This window comes from Larimichthys crocea, chromosome XXII (genome assembly GCF_000972845.2).
Source record: "Larimichthys crocea isolate SSNF chromosome XXII, L_crocea_2.0, whole genome shotgun sequence".
Taxonomy (NCBI): Eukaryota; Metazoa; Chordata; class Actinopteri; family Sciaenidae; genus Larimichthys; species Larimichthys crocea.
In genome coordinates this window covers 18,754,550-18,780,187 of record NC_040032.1, presented here as the reverse complement: position 1 = coordinate 18,780,187, position 25,638 = coordinate 18,754,550, and the positions used below count along the sequence as shown (strand labels likewise).

Sequence of the window (25,638 nt, the reverse complement as noted above, 5' to 3'; positions counted from 1 at the left end):
TAGAGCATGAAATAGCTGAAAATAAAATGAATTAAAAAAAACTAACAAAGATTAGTACTGTTTGCTGCTGTTTAACATTAAGATATGCTAAAAACTACAGTGAGAGGCTCTTTATGAGAAATTGGAGGGCCATTTTTAAAGAGCTATGTCTTCAGTAGGAACCTAATAGACCAGTTAGGGGAGCCAGGACGTATTGAGATGACTAATGTGATGTTGGTTTTGGTCTTTTAAGGAAATTTGTTGACATTTTGAGAAATATGGAATACTTCCAACCTTATCTTGAACAGATATATCTGTTTTCTGACCTCACACCAGCCAGTTAACTTCATACTTTCACAGATTAGGTTATGAGTAACTGCATTATTTCCCCCACTTATTCACTCAATTGGTCATTGCATGGCTAATGGTGACAAGTGCTTATTTTCACAGCTTTATTTGGTAATAGCACACATAATCTTCCCAAATCCATATAAGCCCCTTTATCTATCCCTCTAATACTGTGAGACAATAGTGTGCTGTTTCATTATCAAATGAAGTCTTTACCATTAATCAAGTTTAAATGCACATCAAAGTTGTAATTAATCTGAGATTAAGACACTAATACAAATGAGTTGTGGTCTGCACTGGGATAGATTAAGTTCTGATTTTCATTTGTCTCTCTTTTCCATAACATGCTGAGTGCATGATGCAGGATGTGTGAATGCAGGATATGTCTACAGCTGTCATAGTTCCTGATCTGAAGTCCAATCATTTGAGGAATGAACATTTCCTTGATTACATTTTGCAAAAGTCATGGTAATGTGATCTCTTGCACACTAGCTCTGGATCACAATTCTGTTCATAGAAATTTAAACAGTGCTGCCATTGTCATCATCATGAGCACATGAGCATGACCAAAGATATCCCAAGGATGTTTTGGACATGATATTTAACAGAGCTAAATTCTTCAGTTCTCTCCTCAACAACATCTAACCTCCAGCTGGAGAAGAAAAAAAATAATGCTGAAGTGTTGAAATTGAAGTGCTACAATGTGAAACAAATACATAAATGTAGATGTCTGAAATAACAGTTGCAATAACAGCAATGAGGTAATGTTGAGAGGAAAAATAAAATATAATAAATATGTTACTGTGTAATTCAAAATGACACAAAGCATGACTTTTTCTTATTCTTTCTTATGTATTCTTATGTGTGTTTTTGGCATCTATCTTGTGCTCCAACCTGCGTAATGTAGGCTCTTAAAGTGGCTTTTCTTATTGCTGTGACTCGTTTCCAGCCTGGACTCTTGTGATGATTCATGCATATTTAGCTCGTCACTTCTCTCAAGGTAATGTGGGCTTTTATTTTGAAGAAAAACACGCCCAACCGGAAACAGTGTATAACGCTTTTTCCGCATCTATCATCCCGTGTGTCTCAGCTCCAAACTAAAGAGGAGAAAAAAAACAAATGCCTGAGTTCATTTATTTATTTATTTATTTTAAAAACACCTTGGTGAGTTAAAAATGACGGAGAGGAGTAACGTTACAGACGGCCGCAGCTGAACGGAGGTGTTGCTGTTAAACTGCAGGAGCGGAAGTTGTTCAACCAAAACAGTCGGCGGTAGTCGGGGCAGTGTTTCATTTATTGTGTTGAGCGGTGTGGAGGGAAGAAGACCTCTTTTTGGAGTTTGTGATTATCTACACTTGAAGAAGGCGCTTGGGCATACAGGTAAGGACAGAAACGACGTCTACAAACTAACACCTGAGCGGAGAGACGATGATTTAGTTGGTGAGCTAACTAATTGTCGGCTAGCAAAAGAGGTCTGACGTTGACTGAATGTTGCCGCACACGATGTCATTTAACTCACACACCTGTGTGTTTTTTTGTCTTGTTTTTTTACACTAATGTGAGCTGTTTCGGCTCGCAGGTTAAAATAACGTTAGAGTAACGTTAGAGTAACGTTAGAGTAGCTTTCTGTCGGCTAAACTCGGTAAACGGATCCTGCTAACTTGGCACCGGTCTAAATATACATGGAGGCTTTGAGGTGCCCTCATGTGCTGAGTGGTACCCCTGCACTTTAAACAGGGGGGGTCACACGAGTTCTCTATAAAGTTTGACCATGCATGCATATGCATATTTAAGAGAGAGAGAGGGGGCTCGTTTAAATACACAGAAGTTGTGAGCACTGCTTCCAGTTTTCGACATCATAAATGTAATTTTTCCTGTTTGACAAGCTGCCTGATGGTTAATGTAACTGGGAAAACCAGTGGTTTGTGTTTGCTCAGTCAGTGTCTTGATGGGGGGGGGGGAGCTGTGCAGAGACATGCACAAGAACTACTTTAGTATGTGGCCAAAAGTATTTGGACACCCGATCCATCCTTGTTTTCCTCTTTCAAAATTGCAAAAAAAAAAAAACCCCGCATCATGTCAAAACCTCTCCAGTCTCTTCTGCTCTCTTTATTTTTTTTTTTTAGCTGCAGGATTTTTTTTTTCTCCCATTCAAACCAAATAAGCATTACTGAGGTCGGGAACTGATGTTGGCTGATCCTGAATCCTGGCTCTCAGTCTGGTTTAGGTCAGGGCCAGTCAAATTCTTCCACAACAAACTGTGGAAAAAAACACCCTTCCTTTATGGACATGGATAACATGGGGTTGTCATGTTGAAGTGTTTACCCCCTAACTGATGCCACAGTTGGAAACACGCTGATGCCTAAAATATCACTCTGTGCTGGAAAATCCCCCTCATTGGAGCTAAAGGGCACAAAGCATTAAAAACAAAAAAATCCCCCAAAAGTACAAAAAGGTGGATGTAAGTGTCCGTATACTTTTGGTTATGTATATGCGGATGCAGTATTATTTGCAGAGAGTAATATTGTAACTTTTACTCCTATTCCTGTTGAAATTTGACCATTGTGTTTCTTAAAATATCATCAAACATCATCATCATTTTATTATTTCTGTCAGTTATCACATAAGATGTCTAACACGTTTTACATGTTGTATTACAATTGTCATGACACAAAAATCTGTATTTTCTAATCTGTCTCATCTTTATGGCACAGACATCTTGTGAGGGAAACCGAAAAGGGCAGCATAGTCGCCGCTATTTTTAAAACTCGTTATTCAAGATTTATCTTTCTCATAATAGGCCTTTCCTGTTAGTCCTCCATCTCCACATGCGCAGAGAGCGGGGTGGGGGTTGGAGGACACTTACAAGTTACTTTACAACTCCTCTGGCTCATGCAGGAGGATGGATTTCAAAGTTAAATGATAACTTTTGGGGAAAAAATAACATTTTTAGAATTACTGATGGTGTTGTTCACTTGCTCGCTTCTTGCTTCTTTTTTTTTCAATTATTTATTAGATAGAGAATTCTGCTGCCTATTTCATAATGTCACACAGTGAATTGCCACCACTTTTACATAACAAGACGCATGTCCGGAAAGGGGCTTTAGCAGAGAAATAGGGGAGCTCCCCTGCCCCAGGGGTCTCAGAAGAGGGCTGCGGACAGCAGCGGGATGGACTACAGGGACTGGGTGCCACGCAGTTACCTGGAGCTGCTCAGCTTCAACCATGGTGGCCTTTTAAAGTTGCCAGTAGCCTGCGTCATGGAATATATTTGGAATATATGTCATTTTAAGTGACGCAACTTCACATGTGAACTTGGTGACATTTTTACTAGGGTTCAAAATTGGGTAAAAATGAGCAGTATTCTCTCTTAATCTCTATCTCTCTGCTAGGGGTGCAGGGGTATGCTCAGGGTGGCCTCAGTGTGTCATGATGAAAACCTGTTTTAACCACTAACTCCACATTTCAGTAATATATCGTTCAAAGTCTTTTAAAATGTTTTAGCAACTGTTTTCCAACATATTTAATGTATTTTGGAAGAAATCTCAGAATTGCCTTTACTAAGTTTTTAAGCTATAGTTTAAAGGACACACACAAAAAAGAAAAACAATTATTTTAAGCACTGACCAAGAAGCTTCCTTTGGTTTGAAGAATTTATTTTCCGTTTGTTTCACAGCAGTTATATTAAGTACAAATAAACACACTCACATAATGCTGCACAACCCCACAGCTAATCTCCTGCAGCCAATTGTAGCACTGCCTGATTTGGTCCTATTACGGCTTTATGTGATTATGGTTTAATCGCATAGCTTGTATTGCATCTCATGTAGTCCTAGGGAAGTGGAGAAAATAGGGTTGTGACCATCTCTCCCCCTTCATACCCAACCAGGTGCCATGAGCAGTGAGCTGAACGTGCCTATGGGCTCCCCTGCCCCAGGGGCCTCAGAGAGGGGTGCGGACGGCGGCGGGATGGACTACAGGGACTGGGTGCGACGCAGTTACCTGGAGCTGGTCAGCTCCAACCATCACTCAGTGCAGGCCCTGTCCTGGAGGAAACTCTACCTAAGCCGGGCCAAGCTGAAGGCCTCCAGCCGGACCTCTGCACTGCTCTCTGGCTTCGCAATGGTCAGTCCTATTCATCTTTTAGTGCAACATGCTTTAGTGCATCTGTTTTTCATGTTTCCAGGCAGCTTGTGGTTTTGATTAATTTCAGCGAAGATTAACCTAGATTTGATGGAGACGTGGGAAGTTGTGGGCAGGAAGTGGTTTCTACAGTTTCTGTTTCAAAGTTTCACTGTTTGCTGCTGAACAACAACCTGCAACCTTTGTCTCCTGGACTTCATTTCTTCATTATTAACATCATCATATTGATTCTTGGCAATGTTTGAACATCTGAAATGTTCATATGTTACTGGTTGTTTCAGTCATTTATGTTGCAAAAACACCAAACGTTCTTTGACTTCAGCTTCTCAAATGTGAGCAACCACAGCTTCTTTTTGTGGTTCAGTTTTGTGTGGCAGATGGCTCTACCCATGAGCCACTGTTGCTGTGGAAAATAAGCCAGTCAGAGATGTTAATGATACTCGGAGTGCAGAGCTTAGCCTTCTCAAAGGCTGAGAAAATTCTCAGAGCTGTTTTTTAGCAAGGGAGAGCAAATGATACCTTAGTGAGCATGTGTGGTTGTCCCAGTTGACGCACTGTTTTAAACAATGTGATTGGTCCAAAAGTGGTGATCATCTGTCTTAGTAATAAGTGACATAAACAGGTTTTATGAAGACATGGTGTAATTATGAATCAGTTTTTATGTAATAAACATCTCTGCTGAATGAATTGTAAGCCATACTTTAAATATAGCCCCATAGGCTATTCACATGCTGATATGACATGCTGATAATATTAATGAGGGGAAATGGTGCAGCTTTCAACAGCTTCTATGATTGCTGTCTGGTCTATACGTGAAAGCACTGTCATCTACTAATGGATGTTTGCGACAAATTCACCGCTGCACTGTTTTCAACATCGTGAGAGCACATCTCTAATCAGATCGACCACATTCATTATCTCTACACGATCTGTGACGTTTCGTGAACTGTCCTTCAGCGCTTGGAGGATCTTTCTCCTCCACTTAAGAAGCCTCCTAAAAGACCAGGATGTAGTCTTAACTTCAATGAGAAATTCTTGACAAGGGGTTGCAAAATTCTGGGAATTTTTAGAGTTGAAAACTTTCCATGGGAAATGGAAGTTTATAGGAATAAACTGGGAATTTACAAAATTGAAGGTTGGCCCTTAACAGGTAACTTAAATATAGTTTGGGGAAAATACATTTTAAGCATAATCTTGATTAAGACAACCAGATTTCATGCAAGTACACTTGAATATCTATGCTATATGCTATGCCACACATTTCAGCCCGTGGACTATGTAAAATGAAGTAAGTTTTGATGATATTATGGGGTAAATATATTTGATGTATGGTATTAACGTTTAACTTTCAAATAGCACATGAAAATGTGTTCATACAGTAGATAGCGAGCTGATAACTTAGATGCTAAATAAGCTATACCTAGCATCATTTCATAACAATTTATGATGCTGGCTTACCCCCAATTTCCAGTTAATTCGCAGTAATTCCTGTACATTTCCATGGAAACTTTCCGTTTTTCTCTTGGAAAGTTTCTGGAAATTTACTGGAAAGTGTCCTAATTCTAATAATTGCCTTCTGCAACTCTTAAGACTCGTTGTGTATTAATACAACCTCAGAGCTGAAGCAAATTCACAACATGTTGCCATAGTTACTGAAGTCATCTAACATTGAACCAGAACCTGAAATTGCGTTTTTATCTTTTAATTGTGGAATGTTTTATCAGGTAGGTTTGTGGTGTGTTTGTAATCTGGCTGTCCCTGTATACATGTCACAGGTGGCCATGGTGGAGGTGGAGCTGGAGGTACAATACACTTACCCTCACGTGCTCCTCATTGCCTTCAGCGTGTGCACCACAGTGCTGGTGGCAGTGCACCTCTTCGCTCTGCTGATCAGCACCTGCATCCTGCCCAACGTGGAGGCCGTGAGCAACATCCACAACCTCAACTCCGTCAGCGAGTCGCCCCACGAGCGCATGCACCACTACATCGAGCTGGCGTGGGGCTTCTCTACGGCCCTGGGCATCCTGCTGTTTTTAGCGGAGGTGGTGCTCCTGTGCTGGATCAAGTTCTTGCCCGTAGACTCCAGAAAGCAAACCACCTGTAGCACCACAACAGCCATGAACGCAGCGACGGTTACGCCACCTGTGACACAGGGCAGCGGCTGGCAGGCTGCGCTGGCCTCCACGATCATCATGGTCCCAGTGGGGGTGATTTTTCTGGTGTTCACCATTCACTTCTATCGCTCCCTGGTGCGCCACAAGACAGAGCGTCACCGCGACGAGATTGAGGAACTGCACAAGATTAAGTTGCAGCTAGACGGCCACGAGAGAGGCCTCCAGACAGTGTGATAACATGACGGCAGCTTTACAGACTTCTCTTTGTATCCCATATTTATCAAACCCTCTCCCTTCTCTGACAGTTGTTTTGGTCATTGTTAAAGCCTTGCTTGGGACTTGTAGACAGCGAGCTTAAGAGCTCTTCACTTTACAGCACAAGCCAGACTTCTAATTTATTCTTAAGGTTAAGATATGTTGTAAGATTTGTGCAGCGTCTGTGTTTTAGATCTGTAAAACTTGATGGTCAAAGAGGTTTACAGGAAAAGGGCTAATATGTTCTGTGTGCCATTTTTGTGCCATGTCTGTGTTTATTTGTTAGGGTTGGGCGATAAATAGCTGGTTACATGTACATGTCAAATAGAAACCAGATTCGCTCAGAGGCTCGCATTAGCTCTTATCATCTCGCCATGTTCACCCTGTCACACTGTCCTCAGCTCGTTGTGTTAACCGCAAAGAGCCGAGTCATGCGTCATACGTTTCACTCCGACTGATCTGACTTTGATTGAGGGCATTTCAGCACCATGTATACAAGGGGAAAAAAACAAACAAACGTGAAACTTGTTGTAAAGTCTTAAGCAATGTTCCTGTAAAATTGTTACTGTTTTTTTTTTATGTTCAAAATCTCAGACAAGCCTCAGCTGTTTTGTCACGTTCCTCCTTTGAATAGCTTTTACTATCTTTTACAAAGACCCCGTAAATGTAAAAGGTGTCAAACCAGTTGAGTCTGCATACCCATGCTGCTCAATGGATTAAATATGAATGTGTTACAGTCCAAATATAGTTCTGCCTTACAGAATCATTGCCTTTTATGAACTGCTGTTTAGCTTAAGGTCATAACGGATGCAGAGTTTAAATCAATAAAGTTTAAACAGCCCAAAGGGTTCTGGGGGAAAAAAAAGGTCAAAACGGTGAAGAGTATGAAATGAGAAGAGTCACAGAGTGCATGTTGTAATCAGCATGACCTCCAGTTCACATACTAAATATCTGAGACCTTTCTGTGAGTGTGGGTTAACTAAAAGAATCAAAACACACACACACACACACACACACACACACACACACACACACACACACACACACACACACACACACACACACACACACACACACGGTGAGTTGGCACTGCCTTAGATGAGGTCAAAAAGTAAAATGTACCAACCTGTTACCACATTCCAAATACGATGACTGACCAAAGCGTTGCTCAGTTGTTCATTTATATTTTATGCTTCTCAGTTGAGACAAAAGTGCACTTGTAGTTTAGGTGTACAGCGAGCAAGTGCCGGGGAGCACCTTTCTTTGTCTCATGTCCGTGGATTTGTGTTTCTTAAATGAATACTTCAGAGGTCTTGGAGACCTGTGTTGGAAGATGAAATTCTCAGCCTGCAGCAGACTTCTGAAATAAAGACAAATATTGAAGTTCTCATTATCTTGTGTATGTCTTGAATAAAAAACATAATGGGTTTGCATGAAGTGAAAACGGGAATATCTCCATGTTGGACTGCCATGAGATTTTGTACAGACTCCATCAGGTTATAATTTTAAAAAATGATAATAACTTTGATCATCTTTTAAAAACCACTATGATCAATATTTTTGAATTATATATCCAACAACTGTGAAATCAATGTGAAAGGGATCGAATTATTGCCTGAATCTGCATCTCCCCTCCGACTTACTGAGCTTTATACACTCAGACAGACAAAACTTAGCAACTAGTTGGTGAACAATGTGAAGCATTCAGAAGCTTAAGAGTCCAGATAATTCCCTCCAGAGACAATAACAGCTGTTTCCTGTTTAAAAACTTAAGCTTTTTTACATTTCAGATCCAGTTCAAATACTAATTCATGACTAAATACCTGAAACCTGTCCACAAGCTAAAACACTGGATGAACATAAAACATTATTTCTTCTTAACATCAGCTATCAGCTTTTAGCTATTACGTGAGCCCACATAGATCCTGTGTGCTTATCCAAAATACATAATACTAATGCCTAAGTAAGTACCGGCTCAAAGAGGCATGGCTGTATTTTTTTTGTGTGAAAAAGATGTCTAAGTAAAGATAATTTACTCTAAAAGGGGCAGTAACAATATTTTTCAACAGTATTCAAAGTTGAAATTTAAATATCTAAAAAAAAAGAATATAAAATCAGACAAAACTACACTGTGTACAACTGTGTTTACATATCACCTGACATCGCAACTCATAACTCCGGCTTTGACAGAGCACACTGGGTTTTTGTTCTAACAGAGATGCCCACAGCTGTGTGAGCAGAGCTGAATCAACACTAAATCTTTGGATTAAATGTGACAGTGATGGTAATGAAAGCAAATACGCTGACAAGGAAATATGACTTCAACGTCTGTTTGGCAGCATGAAATTATATTTATCCAACACTTGTCCAGAGTGTCTGTGTGAACTACATGAATTTGTCCTCCTGGTGAAACCCACCTGTCCTGAAGGTATCATGATGGACTGTATATGTTAGCAGGAATGGTTCTCCACAAGGTACAGCATGTATCAGCCCTACAGCACACGCTCTAGCGCACACCTCAGGTAAATACAGTCTGCAAATATTTGCAGATTCTCTTTCACATAGATACAAGACATATGAACTGCCTGATAAGACACGTGCAAGAAAAAAAAAGGTCGCAGTCATGATACTTTTCCAACCAAGTAAAATTTCATGTTTATAGAGTCCTGAACAGAAAACGTGAGAGAAACTCATTTCAGTCTAGAAGACAAAACACTCCATGGCAGCACATTTTGTAAGTAACATGACTCCACTATTTGGCCTTGTACTGGAGGTGATGTAGATTTCTTTTGTTGTTGATCTGTTTCTATCTAGCAAAAAATTACAAAATCAGAAAATAGAAATTCAGAAACTCATCTGTTGTACATCCTTTTGCCCTTCAAAGTCTAAACTGACGCACTTAATATTTTGTCTGCCTGCACTTTTGGTCTAAAGCCACCAGGGGGCAGACAGTACATATCCCACACTTCATAAAAGCCACAGCTTGGCTGCCAAATCCACATTTCTACAAACCACCTTCAACATTTTACTCTAGCAATGTTTTTGAAAGAAGAAAATCTCAGAATGATGCTGGTCTGCTAATGTGTGTGCCCCCCCCCCCTTCCGCTTTACATGCATAAGCTACATACAGTATATACTACATCTTCAAGACCTTCAAAGCCACAATAAACACATTTATTCATACACACGGCCTCAGCGAGAATACAGGTACAGATAATACAGGCCGCTCTCCTCCATCGCTCTGGGCCTGTGAATTATACAGGGTTGTTTTCGTTTCAGAAATTGTCAAAATAAAAATTTCACAAATTGAATCAGATCATGGGATCATGTTTAAATATCTCACAACTGAAACAAGTTGTTCGCTTACGTCTCACGAGCTAAAATCTCATTTTAACTCGAGGAACATTTGTATGTAAACCCAACACATTTTTGTTTGTTAGTGCAAATCTAAGTGAACCAGTTAGTTCATTTGTAAGATATAACATATATAACATTTCCAAATCTAATTTAAAGGGTTTGTTTGTTTTCCAATTAGGTAGGCTAGACAATGTTTGTGATTCTAAAGCCTTTATAATACAGCTTTAGAAAAAAAAATGTTGCACTCCAGGTTGATGATATATATATCAGTAATAAACAGGATGAGTCTCTCTCAGAGCCAAAATGCTGCAGGAAACTGCTTTGAATACTGACTTCTGATTGTTCAAAGTTCATAGATTTCCAATCTTGTTAATTACAGCTGAAGATTCTCAATGCCCTCTCTGCTAAAAAGACAAATGGTACAAGCTAATACAACAACAAATGCTCCCGACAGATAAAACTTAAAGTGTACATGTAGCATTCAGGTTGATCTTTTCTTGACAACTGCTGCTCACTGGGGAATGTTCAACAAAATGTGAGGAGTGCTTGTCAAATTTCTATAGCTCATGACACTGATCTGTACTCATAGAACTAACCGGAAACAGGGGTTCCTAATCATTGTTACTTCTTTATTTATATTTTTGATCACAACTTGATTATTTTGTCATTTTGCTTGAGGACAACAGTTTTAACCATGATCGTAAGTTATTACTTCTCCAAGTCGATGGTACTTATCGTTTATCTTCAGGTCGAGAGGAATGACTTTTCGAAATCCGATTTGGATATCCTGAGATGGTTAGAGGAAGAAAATAAAAAAAGTTTGATATCAAAGAGTAACTTCATCACTATTCTCAAATGATGGGCTTAACGGGTTTGCCCACCCCCTGCTTGGTCTTGTATTTCATAAGCAAAATCTTCCAATCCCCCCAGTGAGGGATCATATCCTTGTTGCTGCACTAGTGACTCAATATGCTTCAAACAAAGTGCTTCTCGGAACGTCTAACAGCATTTGAAACACCCTATTCGATGGCGGAACCGATTGGGGTCCTGTGTCTGACAACTTTCTGTAGCAGACAATCCGACAAACTCAGACCTTACGTAAAAATTGATGTTTGGAGGTGTGAAAATGTGCAGGGTTTGAACTGGGGGTGCCAGTTTTGCCTTTGACAGACAGACAAACAAGAGGCACTGTTGAAGTTTCATGTCTCCACTGCACAGGTCAGCTTCTCTGTGAGGCTGTCTGAACAGACTTTTGTCTTTTGAGGCGTTTGATGACATCTTTTATGACCTTGTTTGTTTGAAACATACGAGAGACCTTAAGCAGTGACAAGTCGTTAAGAGGACTGAAAATCACGAAGAAGAAGAATTTAAAAACTAAAAAGATATGGCCATTTGTCATCTCAAGGTAACGACATAATCAAGTTGTGTTTGGGAGAAATTTACCAAAAAAAAAATTTACTAGCGCTTTCAGTCAAACTGAACTTTCATAGTTAACAGTGCAGAAAAATCCTGAAAAGTAATCTCATACAAAGCTTATCTCAAAAAGACCTGAAATACAACTGACAAAAAAAAAAAAAAAAACTAAAGTCAGAAAAAAAGAGGACTATATTAGACAATACTTCTCTGGTATATTGTTACTCTACAAGTCGTTATAATAAAGTCAAAAACTGCTGTGATTGGTGCGCGTGTCAAGAATTATATCTATTCATTGAGCAAAAACATCTGACATCAAACTAAAGTGTGTGCATCTGTGTGATAAAGGCAACAATACAGAGAAAACGAGACAAGTAAAAAGACAAAATGCAGTTGAAGGACCAGTGTCACACAGTAAGGCCACTGAACATCTCGAGTTGGCTTCCCTGCCTGAAAGCTCCACAAAAATACTGCTGAACAAAAAAGATGTCCATCACGGAGTGTGTTCTCAAAACAGAACAAGTGAGAAATCTGTTAATGAGCTTTTGGTGTTTTGGCAGTTTCTTTCTGAAATCATCAGCCACGGCTGAACTCAGAGAAGGCTTTATAGTAGTATCGCTAAGAGGCTGTCAAGGGTTGAGGTTTACAGCTCATGCTGGAGAGCGTATCCACTGTAATACGAGGACGCTGAAGCTGTTTTTCCCTTGTAGACCTTAGTTTTTGATACCAGCAACTGATAATGTACTGGAAGGATCTGGTTATTTAAACTATGGTCCTATTGATTATCATGGAACGTGAGAAACTTTGAAAACTTTGAGGAGATTTTGACAGGGTTGCTGGAGTGTGGAGTTTCATTTGAAACTTTCATCATCAAAATGCCTGTTTCTATTCTGAGGCTATGCGACAAGTAACTTCAAAGTGAACTTCTTTAAAACCGAAGCTCTTTTTTTTTTTTTTTCTTTTTCCTTTTCCTTCTGCGTTAACATCAACGTCCACGATCATGCACAGTTTGTCCCGTTAACCTAAACATTCAAAAATTCATACACCCCTTAAAACTAGACGACATGCCACAGGGTACAAAACACAAAGGAAAACAACTGAAATCATCAACTTGAGAGCTAACATAGCTTATAATCAGTCTAAGGCAAAAAACAAAAAAAGGAACAAGTAGTGGGTTTGGTGAATTTAGGAGCTTTCTGAACATACTGTGTAGGCTATCACTTTGTGGACCAAAGTCCTGTAGTCCATGCCAGCCTTCTTGGCTCCCCTGTACTCCTGCATGGCCTGATTCCTAGGTTGGGCTCTACAATGGTGACCAATGGAAAATCTTTACACTCGGAAGCTCTCTCCTTTGCCGTCGATGTGGCGCAGACGCAGGTAGACGTCGGTGCCGATGCCCTGCATAGACTGTACGGAGAGAGAGCCGCCGAGGTACTCAGCGTAGGCCCTGGATGTGGGCAACCCGAAGCCGAACCTACAGACGACAATGACACAGAGAAAGATGATGGTGAGATGATGATCTGTTGATGGTACAAACATGAACCGAAACTGTGGATGAACTGTGAAAAGCCACATGCAGGTAAATACAGGTAACCACTGACATCGCCAAGCATGAGGGCATCATGAGGTGCCAAGGATGTTCTGAGTTAATAAACTCAGCTCTCACCAGGGACGGACTGGCAATCTGGCATACCGGGCATTTGCCCGGTGGGCCGACGTGCTATTTGGGCCGACAAGTCCCGATATATATATTTAACGAGTAGATCACGAGTAATTGTTGTCGTTGTGGGCTGCTCTGGTCCAAAAATGCCAGGGCCGATTTTTTGTCCCAGTCCGCCCATGGCTCTCACCTAGGGCTGGGCGATACGGACCAAAAGTCATATCCATATTCTTTTGCTGAATGGTGATACTCAATATATAATCGATATTTTTTCCGTGGCCGGATAATTTCATACGTCTATTATTAATCGCAGATAGCCACCTTGGGGAGTAGGTTTGAGACACTTTTTAGCCAGATGTTGAGAACTCTACAATCCCGACTCCAAAACAGTTTGGACCTATATTCAATTAAAAACAGATATTTGATGTTGAAACTGATAAACTTCATACATACTCATTCTATGGAAGAATTATCCTATCTTTATTCAAGAGCGCACATTTTCAGTTTAAGAGCATGATTTTTCCTTCTCGTGATCAGATTTCTGCTGCTTTCTTTCAAAATGTGGGCTTGGACTCAAAACAGATTTCTGCTGCTTTCTTTCAAAATGTGGGCTTGGACTCAAAACATCACATGCTTGTGCTCACATTTCTTCTGCTTTGACACAAACATTTCGCTCTCACTCAAATATGTCCTGTGCACGATCAGATCTAATGTGCTTGCGCTCAAATCTAATGTGCTCGCACTCAAAACATGTCCTGTGCGCTCTTAAATTTTTTCTGCTCACACTCATAACAGCACGTCCTCTCAGGTTGAAGTGTCTGCTCAGACTGAAGGATGTCTCTCCCTACGCTTAAATTAGTGTGTTTCACCAGCCAGTAGGGAGACAGCTAGAGTGTGGCCCAATCTTGGGTGTGTTCCTTTGCCGTTTTTGAACGCTCCGCAGGGGTGGGTATATGGTCTGTTTGTAAAACTGCTTCACTCCTAAAATACACCAAATCTGAGCATGAGAAGGAGAAATCATACTCTCAAACTGAAAATGTGCGCTCTTGAATAAAGATAGGATAATTCTTCCATATCATTCTGAATCTGATGCCTGCAACATGTTCTAAAAAGTCAAATTATACAAAGGGTTTCATCTGAAAGAAAGTGTTGGGAATCTCAGATTAGGACGGAAATAGTGTAACTACATGTCTTTGAACCTCGGTGTACCTCCACCAGTTCATTGACCTGGAGGTATTTTTGTCAGAAGAACTTCATTTAGTTCTATATCAACCCCCAGCAGAAATCCAAATTGACAGTGAGTCCATGCTGGAGCTGGATCAGTAAAAGTCAACCAAAAGTCACGTCGTCTGCGAATAAAAAAGCTGTTACCAAAAACCTTGGACCCTGGTTAACAATCGATCGTCTGTTACGGGTGTTGGCATCTTAATTTTGCGAAGCCAGGAATGACCAAACTTAGATGAGAGTGTGGAGCTAGTGGGTGACGTACTGCGAGGTTAATATTGGGCAGCGATTCTCAAATCCCTGAATAATAAACTGTACCTGCATATCTGCCACGGTCTTAGCTGACCTTATTCTTGTCCTCATGTCTTTGCTCAACATGTGTTTGTTTGTTTCCTGAACTCATTTGTGTTATTTTTTTTAGATTGTATGTGCCTTTCATTCCAAACAATTTTTACCACATGGTGATGGTGTCGCAACATGTCAACTGCCAATAAAACAAAAGAGGGATTAAAGATTTTTAGGCGTGTGGATGCCAGACTTTTAGAAAGCAGTTTGCAGATGTTGATGCCAGAACATCTGGTTGTTTTGATATTTGGAAATCAAGATGCATATTTGTTCGTACTGAATAAGGACATTGTGAACTTTCTCATTCTTACCCATGCATAGGGCTGGACTGGTTTCCAGTGTTGGTAATGTTGTTGAAGAAGTTGCTCATGCGGGGATCCTGTGCGCTCTCCTCAGCCGTGCTGAAGTGGTAATCCATCACCTTGTCTATGATGTTGTGAGGGATGCCGCCACCGCGATCTGAAATCCTGAAAGGGGAACAAAAAGTTATTCTTTGTAGCATCGAGCGACACAAGACTTTTCTTTGTTTACATGCTCCACTCTTGTGAAGCAGCCAACAGCAGGATTTGGTTTCTATTTCAAGTATTGGATTTTATCCTTTTACAGCAACACTTCACCGTCACCAAAGCCACTCACTCACCTGATGACAAAATCAATGTCGTTGTTGGCAATAGTGACAACCACATCAGGCACGTTGTATGGGGTGTCCAGATGGCTTTCCATGGTGGCCCTGAAGAGACAAAATGGAAGGATAGATGTCATGAGGAGTGAATGCTCAGTATGCAAATTGTGAAAAAAAAAGGTAAACACTGACTTAAATTTGTTTAAGTGCTGCTCACAGTTACATATAAATACATAAAAATGCTGGAAGACAACGTCACACTTTAAATCTGCTTTTCCTCAGGTAACAGTTGATAAATTATCCTTCAATTCATCAGATGGAATAAACAGGATTTTCTAAACTCTGCCTAAACTTTGACAAACAAAAGGGAGCTGTGAGTACGCCGACATAGATTCTACTTTTCTAACCCGCCCCTCCTACTCCTGTCCTCTTAACCAGTAACTAAGATGAATGACGGGAATGTAGCCAACAACACACAGTACAGCCAGCAGTTCCAGCCAGATACTGTTCTTCCAGCTCTGACCACAAGGCAAGACTCATAATACAGACTGACGTCTTTATTTCTCAGCTCTCTCTCACGAGATCAACAAAAGATCATCGGTTGCCATTTAACCAATGTTTATAATGGAGATACTGTACTATTTTCTGGACAGAGACTCAGGTCAGGGACAGCAGGTGATGATGAGGACTACCTGGACTACATCCACTAGGTGTCTCCAAAGCTTTACATGTGTTTGCAAAGCCTTCTTGACTTCAAGAGGTGTAAGGAAACTTTTAAAAAGTATACAGCAGACCTGTATCTCAGCATTTGAGTAATTTTTTTATCTTTTTTTAAAGTATGCAGTTAAAACAACCCAAAAGCGACGGCGATGTGACAACAATGTGCACACGTATGTGTGTGTGGTGAAGTCACCTCATGGCATTCTTGAGGAGCTCGGGTAGGATGTAATCCAGAGGCAGAGGGATGAAGGGGAATCGAGCTGCCACGTGTCCGTTGATCCTCACTCTGGGAGAGTTCCCATACTGGTGCTCGCACAGACGCCTGGACAACACATGGGGAACATTTACAGCCACATATAGGATCTGAACCACAAGCTATACAATATAAAAAAAAAAAGCTTAAGCGGGTTCAGTCTTGCTAGCATCAGAGCCCTGCTCCCAGATTTGAGAACCACTAGGTTTTGGTTAGATAAAGCATGATGAGTCAATATTAATGATATTAAATAATATTAATCACCATGCTAACATGACAGTCTTATCAAATTATATTATTCTACCTGCATTGTATACATCTTTTCATATGTGTCAGCTTGCTTGTGTGTGTTGTGTATTTATGCTATGTGAGTAATAATGTCATTTTTTTTACATTTTTATTTTGCTAAGAGAACTTCCTCTCCTGCACTGTGATTACTGTCCACTATGTGTATGTATAATATAAACTAAAGTAAATATTGCTGTGTTGCACACCGAGATGCAACTTTTAGGCAGTTCCTTTTGGAAAGTTAATGTTTAACACGATCAACATCCCAGTTTAGTGTGGAAGCATGCTAACATATGCCAATTAGCACTAAACACAATGTTATGTAATGAATGTTATTTTGGTTTGGATCTCTAAGGTTACGCTGCTAGTGTCCCTAAAAATACAACTTTTGTTCAGAATCAAAGAAAATATCATAATTATAATTTATATGTGCTGATTTTATTGTGTTTAGTTAAACTGATTTCTCTTTGTGAACTTTCTTTTGAACTCAGTAAAAGTGGCTGACTCCAAAAAGGTCATTAAGATAAGATTACAAAAGGTAAACAGGAGTAATAGCTCATATCTCATTCACAGCTCTAGATGCTGAAATATGGATGTTCCTCAGGGTTTATCAGCTGAACTCTGACTTCCCTCAGTTAACAGAGCACTCATACTAAAGTTCAAAGTCATCTAAAGCTGATAAATAAACAGAGCTATGTAAGTATGCACACACTTACCTGGCAAAGTCCACCCACTTCTCTATGATCTTTTTGGGGGACAGACGTCTGCATATAATCCCAACGAAATCAGGCTGAAACAAGAAAAAAAAGTATTAAAAAATAACTTTTGTTTCTAATTCAGGTGCTGAAATACTTTAAAATACTATCCGAGTTGCTAAAACAAACATGACAACTTATGTAACGTAAATTCCTATTTCTATTTCCTATTTCCTCTTGTTTGGGTAATGTTTGCTAAAAACTACAATAATTTGAGTTAAATGAGCTTTAAAAAATGAAGGAACTAATGAACTCTGGAGCCAAACAAGGTTTAAAAATCATTTGAATCGCACAAACAGTCAGACGTACATTATCTTCGTGAAGGGCCAGATGGTGTGTGGCCAACATTCGGATTCCCAGACGGGAACACAGCGTTGTGTCCAGGAAGCTGCGGAGGATTGTCTCATCCTGCAACAGAAGGAAAGAAAAGGATTCCTTCTTGACATCCAAAACTCTCTTAATAGCGCAGACCACAAAACAAAAATCTGGAATATTAACTACAATCGTTGATTTTAAGATCAGATCAAATTGGTTTTCTGAAGCAAAGGAATAAGACTAATCTTTTAAAGAGATATTCCAGACACCCTTAAAACTTGAAATTAGACCCTTATCAAGATCCTTCTCACAGCTGACAAATTCAATTACCCTGATGAAAGCAATGAAACAGAATACCCTACAAGTCCACCCTGGAGTTATGTTTGATGTTCTTGGTGTTTTGGAGGTGAAGCTGTTACCTGGATGTGTCTGCGACACTCCCTGAAGCCCTGGGCCAGCATGGTGACCACGTCCTTATGATCGTCGAGCAGCTGCTGCACCAGCTTACAGAAACGAGCCTCCACGTCCTGATCCTTGATCTGTAAATAGAGGGACGTGCTTCGTATTAACCCTTCAAAAAACTACACGTTGAAACAGCTCTGTTATAGAGACAGGCCTTTATTCGCTTTTAAAGACTTGTCCTCTGATCTCTCGCAGCTCTAAATCTGTAACAGATGGCGATGCATGAATTGCATTCTACTTCAGTGTTTTTATGTTACCGTTAATGCAACCACACTCTCTGCACAGATTATTCTCTACAAAAGCATCGAGTATTTGACTGTTTATCGTCACCACCAACCAAGAAATAACCGAGGAGGACTGACCCACATTCCACACGGCACATGTTTCCTGAAACTGAACCCACCGTAAAGCTTATGACTAGGATTGCATAAGTTGTCTGCTTTTCTTAGCTAAAAAAACAAAAACAAAAACAAAAACAGACTTATTTAATTATAATTGTGAACGTGGCAACACGTGACAACGGGACATCTGAGCAGGACAGTAAATTACACTAAATATTATACATAGTTTTGATTTGATCACGTTTCCATTTTTCTCTCTGCCTTCTCTGTATCACTGCACTCATGTATCACATTATGCATTTTGTTGTAATATTTCTTTCACCTGTATGGAGGCTCATTCTGAGCTGGAAAGCACTTTGGCTCGTCTCCTGATGTTTTTGAATGTGATAAAAATAATCTGACTTGATGACATAACCCAACACTTCCCAGCCACTCAGCACCAACACAAACATGTACACACATATAAAGCTACTCATCTGTTCTTACACCACTTGTATTGCTACGTTGAATATGGTTATGCAAATATTTATGTTTCCTCTCTCATGTTCACCTTATCTGAGTTCAAACACAGAGCTTTTAATGCAGCTCTGATGCACCTAGAATCAGTAATACTACTTCATTCATTTAACAAAAAGATTTTCCGTTTCTCTTATTACCAAAATCAATTTAATTCCAAAGAACGTAAATGGCATTCAACCAAAAACTGATGTGTGATTGAAGTATTTTAAATAGATACAAAAAAATATACAAAATGTAAAACATAGATCTAGATGGGGGGGGGGGGTATATTCAAACCAAATCAGCATTTTTGGGCTTTTTATGAAATAAATTTAAAAGGTAAAAAGCAGTAGGAGATAAGATTTGTGTTTACATTCAGGTTGACAAAGTGCTGAACAGATCACCCAACCCTGAAGAGCTGCAGAATGCAAATGTTCACACTTCCTGTTTACAATCAGCCTCTACCTGACAAATGAAGAACTTGAACTTGTGAGCCCCCCCCCTGTGTTTGTGTGTGTGTGTGTACGTACTTACCGGAGGAAAGTCACTGAGCATGTGGTAGGCCCTGATATACAGTTCATGCTGTAAGAAAGGACAAGAGAGGCTGTTAGATTGAGTCTCTGTGATCATCCATCCAACCATAAAGCAGCATCAACCCTGGCCCCTCTCTGGGCCCCACAACACCACTAACAAGTCCACATGTGGTTTACATTTCAGGATGATTCTATGTTATGAATTCTCTCTGTGTTACCAAACAAAGTTGAGCAAGAAGAAGGAAAAAAAAAAAAAAACGTTGTTCCTTGTTGAAATTCAAGTTCAAAGATCATATATATTTTATCATATCAGAAGTTAATTCATAATTGAGATGAGTATCGGTTGCTTTTTTTTTTTTTTTTTTGATAGACGAGCCGACAGTGTGAGCCACCCTGACCTACATTACAGCTGGTGGCATACAAAAGGAGACTCTTTATATAATTGCCGCACTGGAGCTCTGCAATCCTAGAAAGGGAGGAATCTGGGTGAAAGTTCATCAGCTACGAGACATGTGGAGGCCGGGAATCTGTTACGAAAGGGACTGCGGAGTGAGAAGTGAGAAAGAGAGAGTCTCTGTTCCCACATGGAGGCCCTGGAAACAAACAAATGAGAAACATCATATGTCGGTGCAGACTCTGATATCACGTAACTGTGTGTGTGCCTGCCATTCAGCCAGTACTGTGGCTTTTATCAGCTGTGGTTTTGAGGCGTCCGTGTGCGAGGCCTCTGTACGAGGGGCTCTGAAGGAATTTTGTTTGTTCAAAATGGCATTTGAAAAACTCGGTGCATCTTTCCAGGAAGTGTCCTGGTGGCTCTGACCTTCCCCGAAAGAACAGTTAGTTATTCCCATACTCAAACTGACTGTGCTATCCACTGTTATGTTCCCTGCTCCAGTGAAAATAAAAGCTTTTCTTATCAGAAATGGGTCATGTCACGTTGACCCAAATACTGAAGAGTGAAGGTTACGTCTGTACAACGGTATTACACAAGCAAGCTTGTTTACCTATTTCCAAGGGAGGAGGGAAGACGCCTGAAGATTCCCTTCAGTCTCCAGAAAGTCCTGTATACTACATGTGTTGCTCAAGTTTTGTGTTGTGTATTTTTAAGATGTAACTTTCTGCTCTGGCGTTCAGTGTCTTCCCCGAGGAAACATTTTTTCTCTCCTTTCATTCATTCGAAGCTCCACCATGATTCTCACGTGCGGTTGCCCAGTTGTCACTTTCTTATTATAGTTTCTGCCACGTGGCCGGTGCCCTCTTGTGCCGTGTGTGTCTTTAGGATTGTGCTCTTACCACTTGCAGAATGGTGGGGTTGCAACCGATGATGAACGGCAAACTGCGGAAGCCCTTGATGCGATGGGCGATCCGTACAGGTAGCTCCTTGTGTAGGTACTTGGCACTGCTCTGAGATCACACACAGACGATGGCGGAAAGCAAGTGAGTGAAGAGTGACAGAGATCAAGGAGTTTTCTCGTTAAACATACACCTCTTTTAGTGTGGCTGAAATATTTACCAAGATGTGGTGTCCATCGGGAGACTTCCCAGAATACAGCAGGGTGGCTAAGGTCAGTCGCACTGAGGCCTGCAGAGACACAACCACATACAGTCACAGCTCCTCTGCTTTATTCAAAGGTTTTGGGATATGTCATCAAGGTGGTGTCTGTAGCATGTAACACATTGATCCGTCATGTGATCTTAACCCATCCTGTTATTTTAGAACAAATATAATCCAGTGGACTCTATTTGAGCCTCTTGGACTAAAAGCGTCCAGTTTCAAAAGGAGATTGTTCAATACATTTCTAAATGGCCCATGTCATAATTCTTTAAAAGCCAAATTCAATATGTGTTTCCAATATATCAGCGAACATGTCATTAGATTATAACTCTCAAATATTAATGTTAGGTACCAGCTAGCCAACAGAAAAGCCAACAATGTTTGGACCCAAAATAACTGAATTAAACCGCAAGGTCAAACATAAAGCCACATTTTAAAGCCACCAAGTGGTCTATAAAAATATATTTGTGTGTGCAGATAAGGAGTTGCCCAGGCTCATCCAGAAACAGACACTAATCATCACTTGTTATGGAAGAAAAAACTGTAAAGTGTTTCCAAACAGTAAGTCATCATGACTCAGTGTGAATTCAGGGCAAGGATTATATCACTGATCCAAGCAACACTGTTACAACTATGACACTGTGATTCATTGCTGTCCGTGATTATCACATCCACAAACTTAGCTTAGCTACACTTTGGTGTAAAAGGTCTTAAAGGTAATCTGTGCTAAGTAAGAATATGTAACCGGTAACAATTATTAACCCTGCCTGTGAAGGACGCCACGAAAAAAGCTGAAAATATTGAAATTTTCAAGCATAAAATAAACATTCAACCTGGATTTTATGTGCTATTTTATAATTGTATGGTTTCATTATTGAGACTTATTTATTACCATCATCACTATGTGTTTTATTGTTGTTTTTTTTTAGTATTTTACTGTTGTGTGCATTAGTTACGAAATCCTTTTTAAACACCTCATGTGTTTTCAATCACTTGTACTCTGAATCATCATCTGATTTGTTTTGGAGCACCATAACCACAGGCAATTATCTCAACAATAGCAGGTCTTATTTAAGTAAGCCAAGCCAGCATTGGTGTGAGTGTAATTACCTGCTCCTAAGAGGCACCTTGCATTCTGTGCAATCTATATTTGGATATCTTATCTGGATTAGGAAACGGCATAAATGCACGCAGAATTGCATTGTGATCAGATCTCATGTCAATACAATGTGTAAATGGTGCTCCAGTGTGTAAGATTTACGGCGCTCTATTCATAGTATATGGCATAAGTTGAATATCTCTTAAATTAATAATTATGATTTCATCTGTGTATGTATGTTATTTTTGTTGCCTTCAAATAAGCCTTTTAGATCTGCAGACGCTCTTTCACAGAGTCTGCCATGTTGCTCCACTGAGGCGTAATTGTTGCAATCTACGCCACTTGATGCCATTAAATCCTACACACGGGTCCTCTAAAAGCTGTAGCTGACCCAGCTATCGTCGTTTGTTAAATGCTTTGCTAAAGTGCAGAAAGGCAGGAATGTGATCTGACCTGAATATAGAAAGTCAATGAAAAAAATATTAGGATTTATTCTCCCACGATCATGAACATCCACCTTATTTTTTTGTTGTTGCAAGTTTTATCCTTAAATCAACCCTCTGGGGTGAGGGTTGGGAACCACTGCAGCAGGTTAATGTGTGACTAAGTCACAAGACAAAAACTGCAGCTTACTGCCCTCAGCCAGATTTGTAGTCCTAGCAATCAGTGCTCTCATGCCCTTGCATTAGTAGCTACACTCAGCAGGCTTTGATACATTTTGCATTTGTTGCTGACAGTGTTTTTTTTATTAGGGCGTGCTTTGTTTCACATGTTGCTGCAAAATCCTTCCTCATTTTACTACCAACAAATTCTGTTTGTGTTTTTCTAAGCTGGCCAACACACACTTGGTATATATATATATATTATATTATATTATATATATATATATATATAATTAACCAAAACCACAGTCAGAGGGAGTTGCCCTTGTTTGCCAACATATTTCCTCAAAAACAATAAAAGTGCTGGTGCATTTGTACAGATTAAACCTTAAATTAACACTACATGTTTGTTTTACACTTTTATGACTAATACTTATAGACCACGTTTGGTAAAAAACTACTTTTTCTGTCCGGTCAACATTAGAGATTTGTGTTTTTTCCCCTCGAGACTAACGAGTGTCAGCAAGCAAAACATTATGTTCTCATCAACAGTGACGCTGCGTTCAAGTAAAATCAGACAACTAGCGGTTGGAGCTAACGTAACGGTCTTGACTCAGGGTTATTAAAAACACGTATTGTAATTGTACACCGTGTACTCATACTAAACGCTGTAATGTCATTAAAAATGTAAAAAATTCGTCCCTTAATTCCCTATTCATGTCAGGAGTAGTAACTTAATTTAGCTGGCTACTGTTTGCTTTGAACGCTAAGGTAAGTGAGAGGAAATTCTTATTTACTACATTTTTTTAACGTCAGTGAACTCAGCACAAGCCATTGCTAACCACTAGCGTTACTCTCACGCTACAGCTAGCTTGCGTCCTCGCTGTGGTAGGACTCAGTTTCTGAGCAGCGTGCAGACAAAAAGTCACATTATTACCTTTTCTGCGGAAGCGTCAATTGCTGACTGGTTGTAAAACGACGTGACAGTCTTCGACCGCTCTCTTGCCAGCTCTGAAAAGCCTTGCATCGAGGACGTGGAGCGAAATCTCTGGCTCCCTGTGCTTGACATCAGCGGTACTGTTTTGGTGAGAGGGGCCAGCAAGAGGCTGCCGAGCCTCGGCCTGACCCTGCAGGTAGCACCGCTCAGCATCTCCACTGCTATACCCGCCAGCCCCGGTCGCATTTGGAGACGAGCTGTGTGTCTGAACAGGGCTGCCCTGTTCCCGTACAACCACTAAATTTTTAGTGTTGCTACGAGGCCATTGGGGTCGCGTCGTAATGGTGCACAAAGGCACGTATCTGAATACAGTAGAGAGAGGGTACAGAAAGGGCTTTGTGCGCATTGGCCAGTGGCAGAGAGAGCTGCCTCCACGACATCACAGATAAACCAATCAGCCGGCCAGAGGCGGAGCGAAACCGCACCAACAGCGCCCCCTATGCTACTGTACTGTACTGCAAAGAACAGGAGGAGCTGCCACCATATGATTCACTTCAGCAGAAAGACAGGGACAGGATGCAGCGTGTGTGCAGGAACGCATGCATGGTTAGAAGTTATGATTGTTGTCATCCAGGCCTGATTCCTTTTATTTAATCCCTCTACAAAAAAAACTAATTAGAAGTTTAATTGGTTCTTTTTACAGGGCTCCAAGGGCCCCAAGCTTGTGTGCAGGGACGCATGCATGGCTATAAATTATGATTCTTGTCATTCAGGCCTGATTCCTTTATTTAATCCCTCTACAAAAAAACTGATTAGGGCCCCAAGGGCAAGAGTGTGTTATTGTGTTATATTGGTGACGCCCACCCATCTCCAGCTCTCTATCCATTGTATATGTATACTGTTGCCTTCAAGTTCCCATTAAATAGAGACTACACCCAAAACATGATCTTTGAGTAGTATCATCACACAGATGAGAACAATAAAACATTTTGTGAGCAGGTAAGAACACATGTGCAAGTACAGACAAAAAATTAAAAATCATGACCACTGTGCTATCCCAGGGTGTAAGAAAGCTTCAGATATATATACAATAGACCTATATATTAGATTTTTATGCATTTCAGTGAAGAAATGTTCTCAGAAGTCATCAGACAACAGATGGTTGACACACTTTCACCAGTGATATAGAGGATGTCTGGAGAGATGAGTATACTCTTAATTTCTGCCCCAAGTAACCATCCACCAAAAGATAAAAACCTGTGTTATAACACGTGACATACAAGACTACTCTTTCATGTTAAGAAACCCCCCCAAAAATAAGCCTTTAGCATTTGTACATTGTCACTTAACCTCTGGTGCTTGACTTCTGGGAGTAACCACAGAATTACAGCTCATGCTCAAACTTGGATGCAATAACCAGGATTACTACAAGGTGTAAATTAATTTAATTCACAAAACTTCAAACAGGTGACAAAAATACACATGGTTTGATTCTGGCAGGAACCTTGTAATACAGTAAATTTAAGAGAAAAATAAGCCATGGATACCTGATCTTTTAGTCAGTCCTTTCACAAGAAGTCCACACACAAGAATGAAATAAAAAAAGCAGTGATTTGTTTTCTTAAAATCAAAATCAAGAAATGTATTAAACATCAGGTGGGCTGCACACAAACAGCAGCTACAGTATAACTACTGTAGGATTAAGAAAAGAAAATACAGTACTGCATTTATTTTCTTAGCAATCAGTTGCCATACTGCAAGGTTTTATTATTCACATCACATATGTATATTTGAAAAACAAACAGTTAATGCCCACAGAC

The 25,638-nt window shown here is 40.2% G+C and overlaps 2 protein-coding genes across 3 annotated transcripts; one reads left to right on the top strand and one right to left on the bottom strand.

Annotated features, from left to right (window-relative positions):
• The first annotated feature begins 1,364 nt into the window (after nt 1–1,364).
• Nucleotides 1,365–11,777, top strand: orai2 (ORAI calcium release-activated calcium modulator 2). The gene is made up of 3 exons (XM_010733557.3): nt 1,365–1,707; nt 4,217–4,452; nt 6,246–11,777. The coding sequence occupies exons 2-3, from the start codon at nt 4,222–4,224 to the stop codon at nt 6,816–6,818; spliced, it is 804 nt and encodes a 267-aa protein (XP_010731859.2). The 5' UTR covers nt 1,365–1,707; nt 4,217–4,221; the 3' UTR covers nt 6,819–11,777.
• On the bottom strand, nt 7,408–24,321 carry bckdk (branched chain ketoacid dehydrogenase kinase). Of its 2 annotated transcripts, XR_797061.3 has the most exons (12): nt 23,819–24,321; nt 21,139–21,207; nt 20,919–21,029; nt 19,627–19,674; nt 18,211–18,330; nt 17,786–17,884; nt 17,438–17,511; nt 16,374–16,502; nt 15,479–15,568; nt 15,150–15,305; nt 12,816–13,083; nt 7,408–8,199 (listed from the first exon to the last, which is right to left on the bottom strand). XR_797061.3 is itself a non-coding variant. In XM_010733556.3 (11 exons), exons 1-11 carry the CDS (start codon nt 24,062–24,064, stop codon nt 12,939–12,941), a joined length of 1,287 nt encoding a protein of 428 aa, XP_010731858.1. In that variant the 5' UTR covers nt 24,065–24,321; the 3' UTR covers nt 12,386–12,938. The 2 variants fall into 2 exon arrangements, 1 of the variants encoding a protein (XP_010731858.1); XM_010733556.3 differs by lacking the exon at nt 7,408–8,199 and having other exon boundaries at nt 12,386–13,083.
• Nucleotides 24,322–25,638: the final 1,317 nt, after the last annotated feature.

Bases quoted from the DNA above. Each gene is read 5' to 3' on its own strand.
- bckdk (XM_010733556.3), bottom strand. From the start codon at position 24,064: ATGCGACCGGGGCTGGCGGGTATAGCAGTGGAGATGCTGAGCGGTGCT. The intron at 17,885-18,210 runs GTAACAGCTTCA...CTTCTGTTGCAG, and splicing joins AGTGTCGCAGACACATCCAG to GATGAGACAATCCTCCGCAG. The intron at 17,512-17,785 runs GTACGTCTGACT...TTCTTGTTTCAG, and splicing joins TGGCCCTTCACGAAGATAAT to CCTGATTTCGTTGGGATTAT.
- orai2 (XM_010733557.3), top strand. From the start codon at position 4,222: ATGAGCAGTGAGCTGAACGTGCCTATGGGCTCCCCTGCCCCAGGGGCC. The intron at 4,453-6,245 runs GTCAGTCCTATT...TACATGTCACAG, and splicing joins TGCTCTCTGGCTTCGCAATG to GTGGCCATGGTGGAGGTGGA.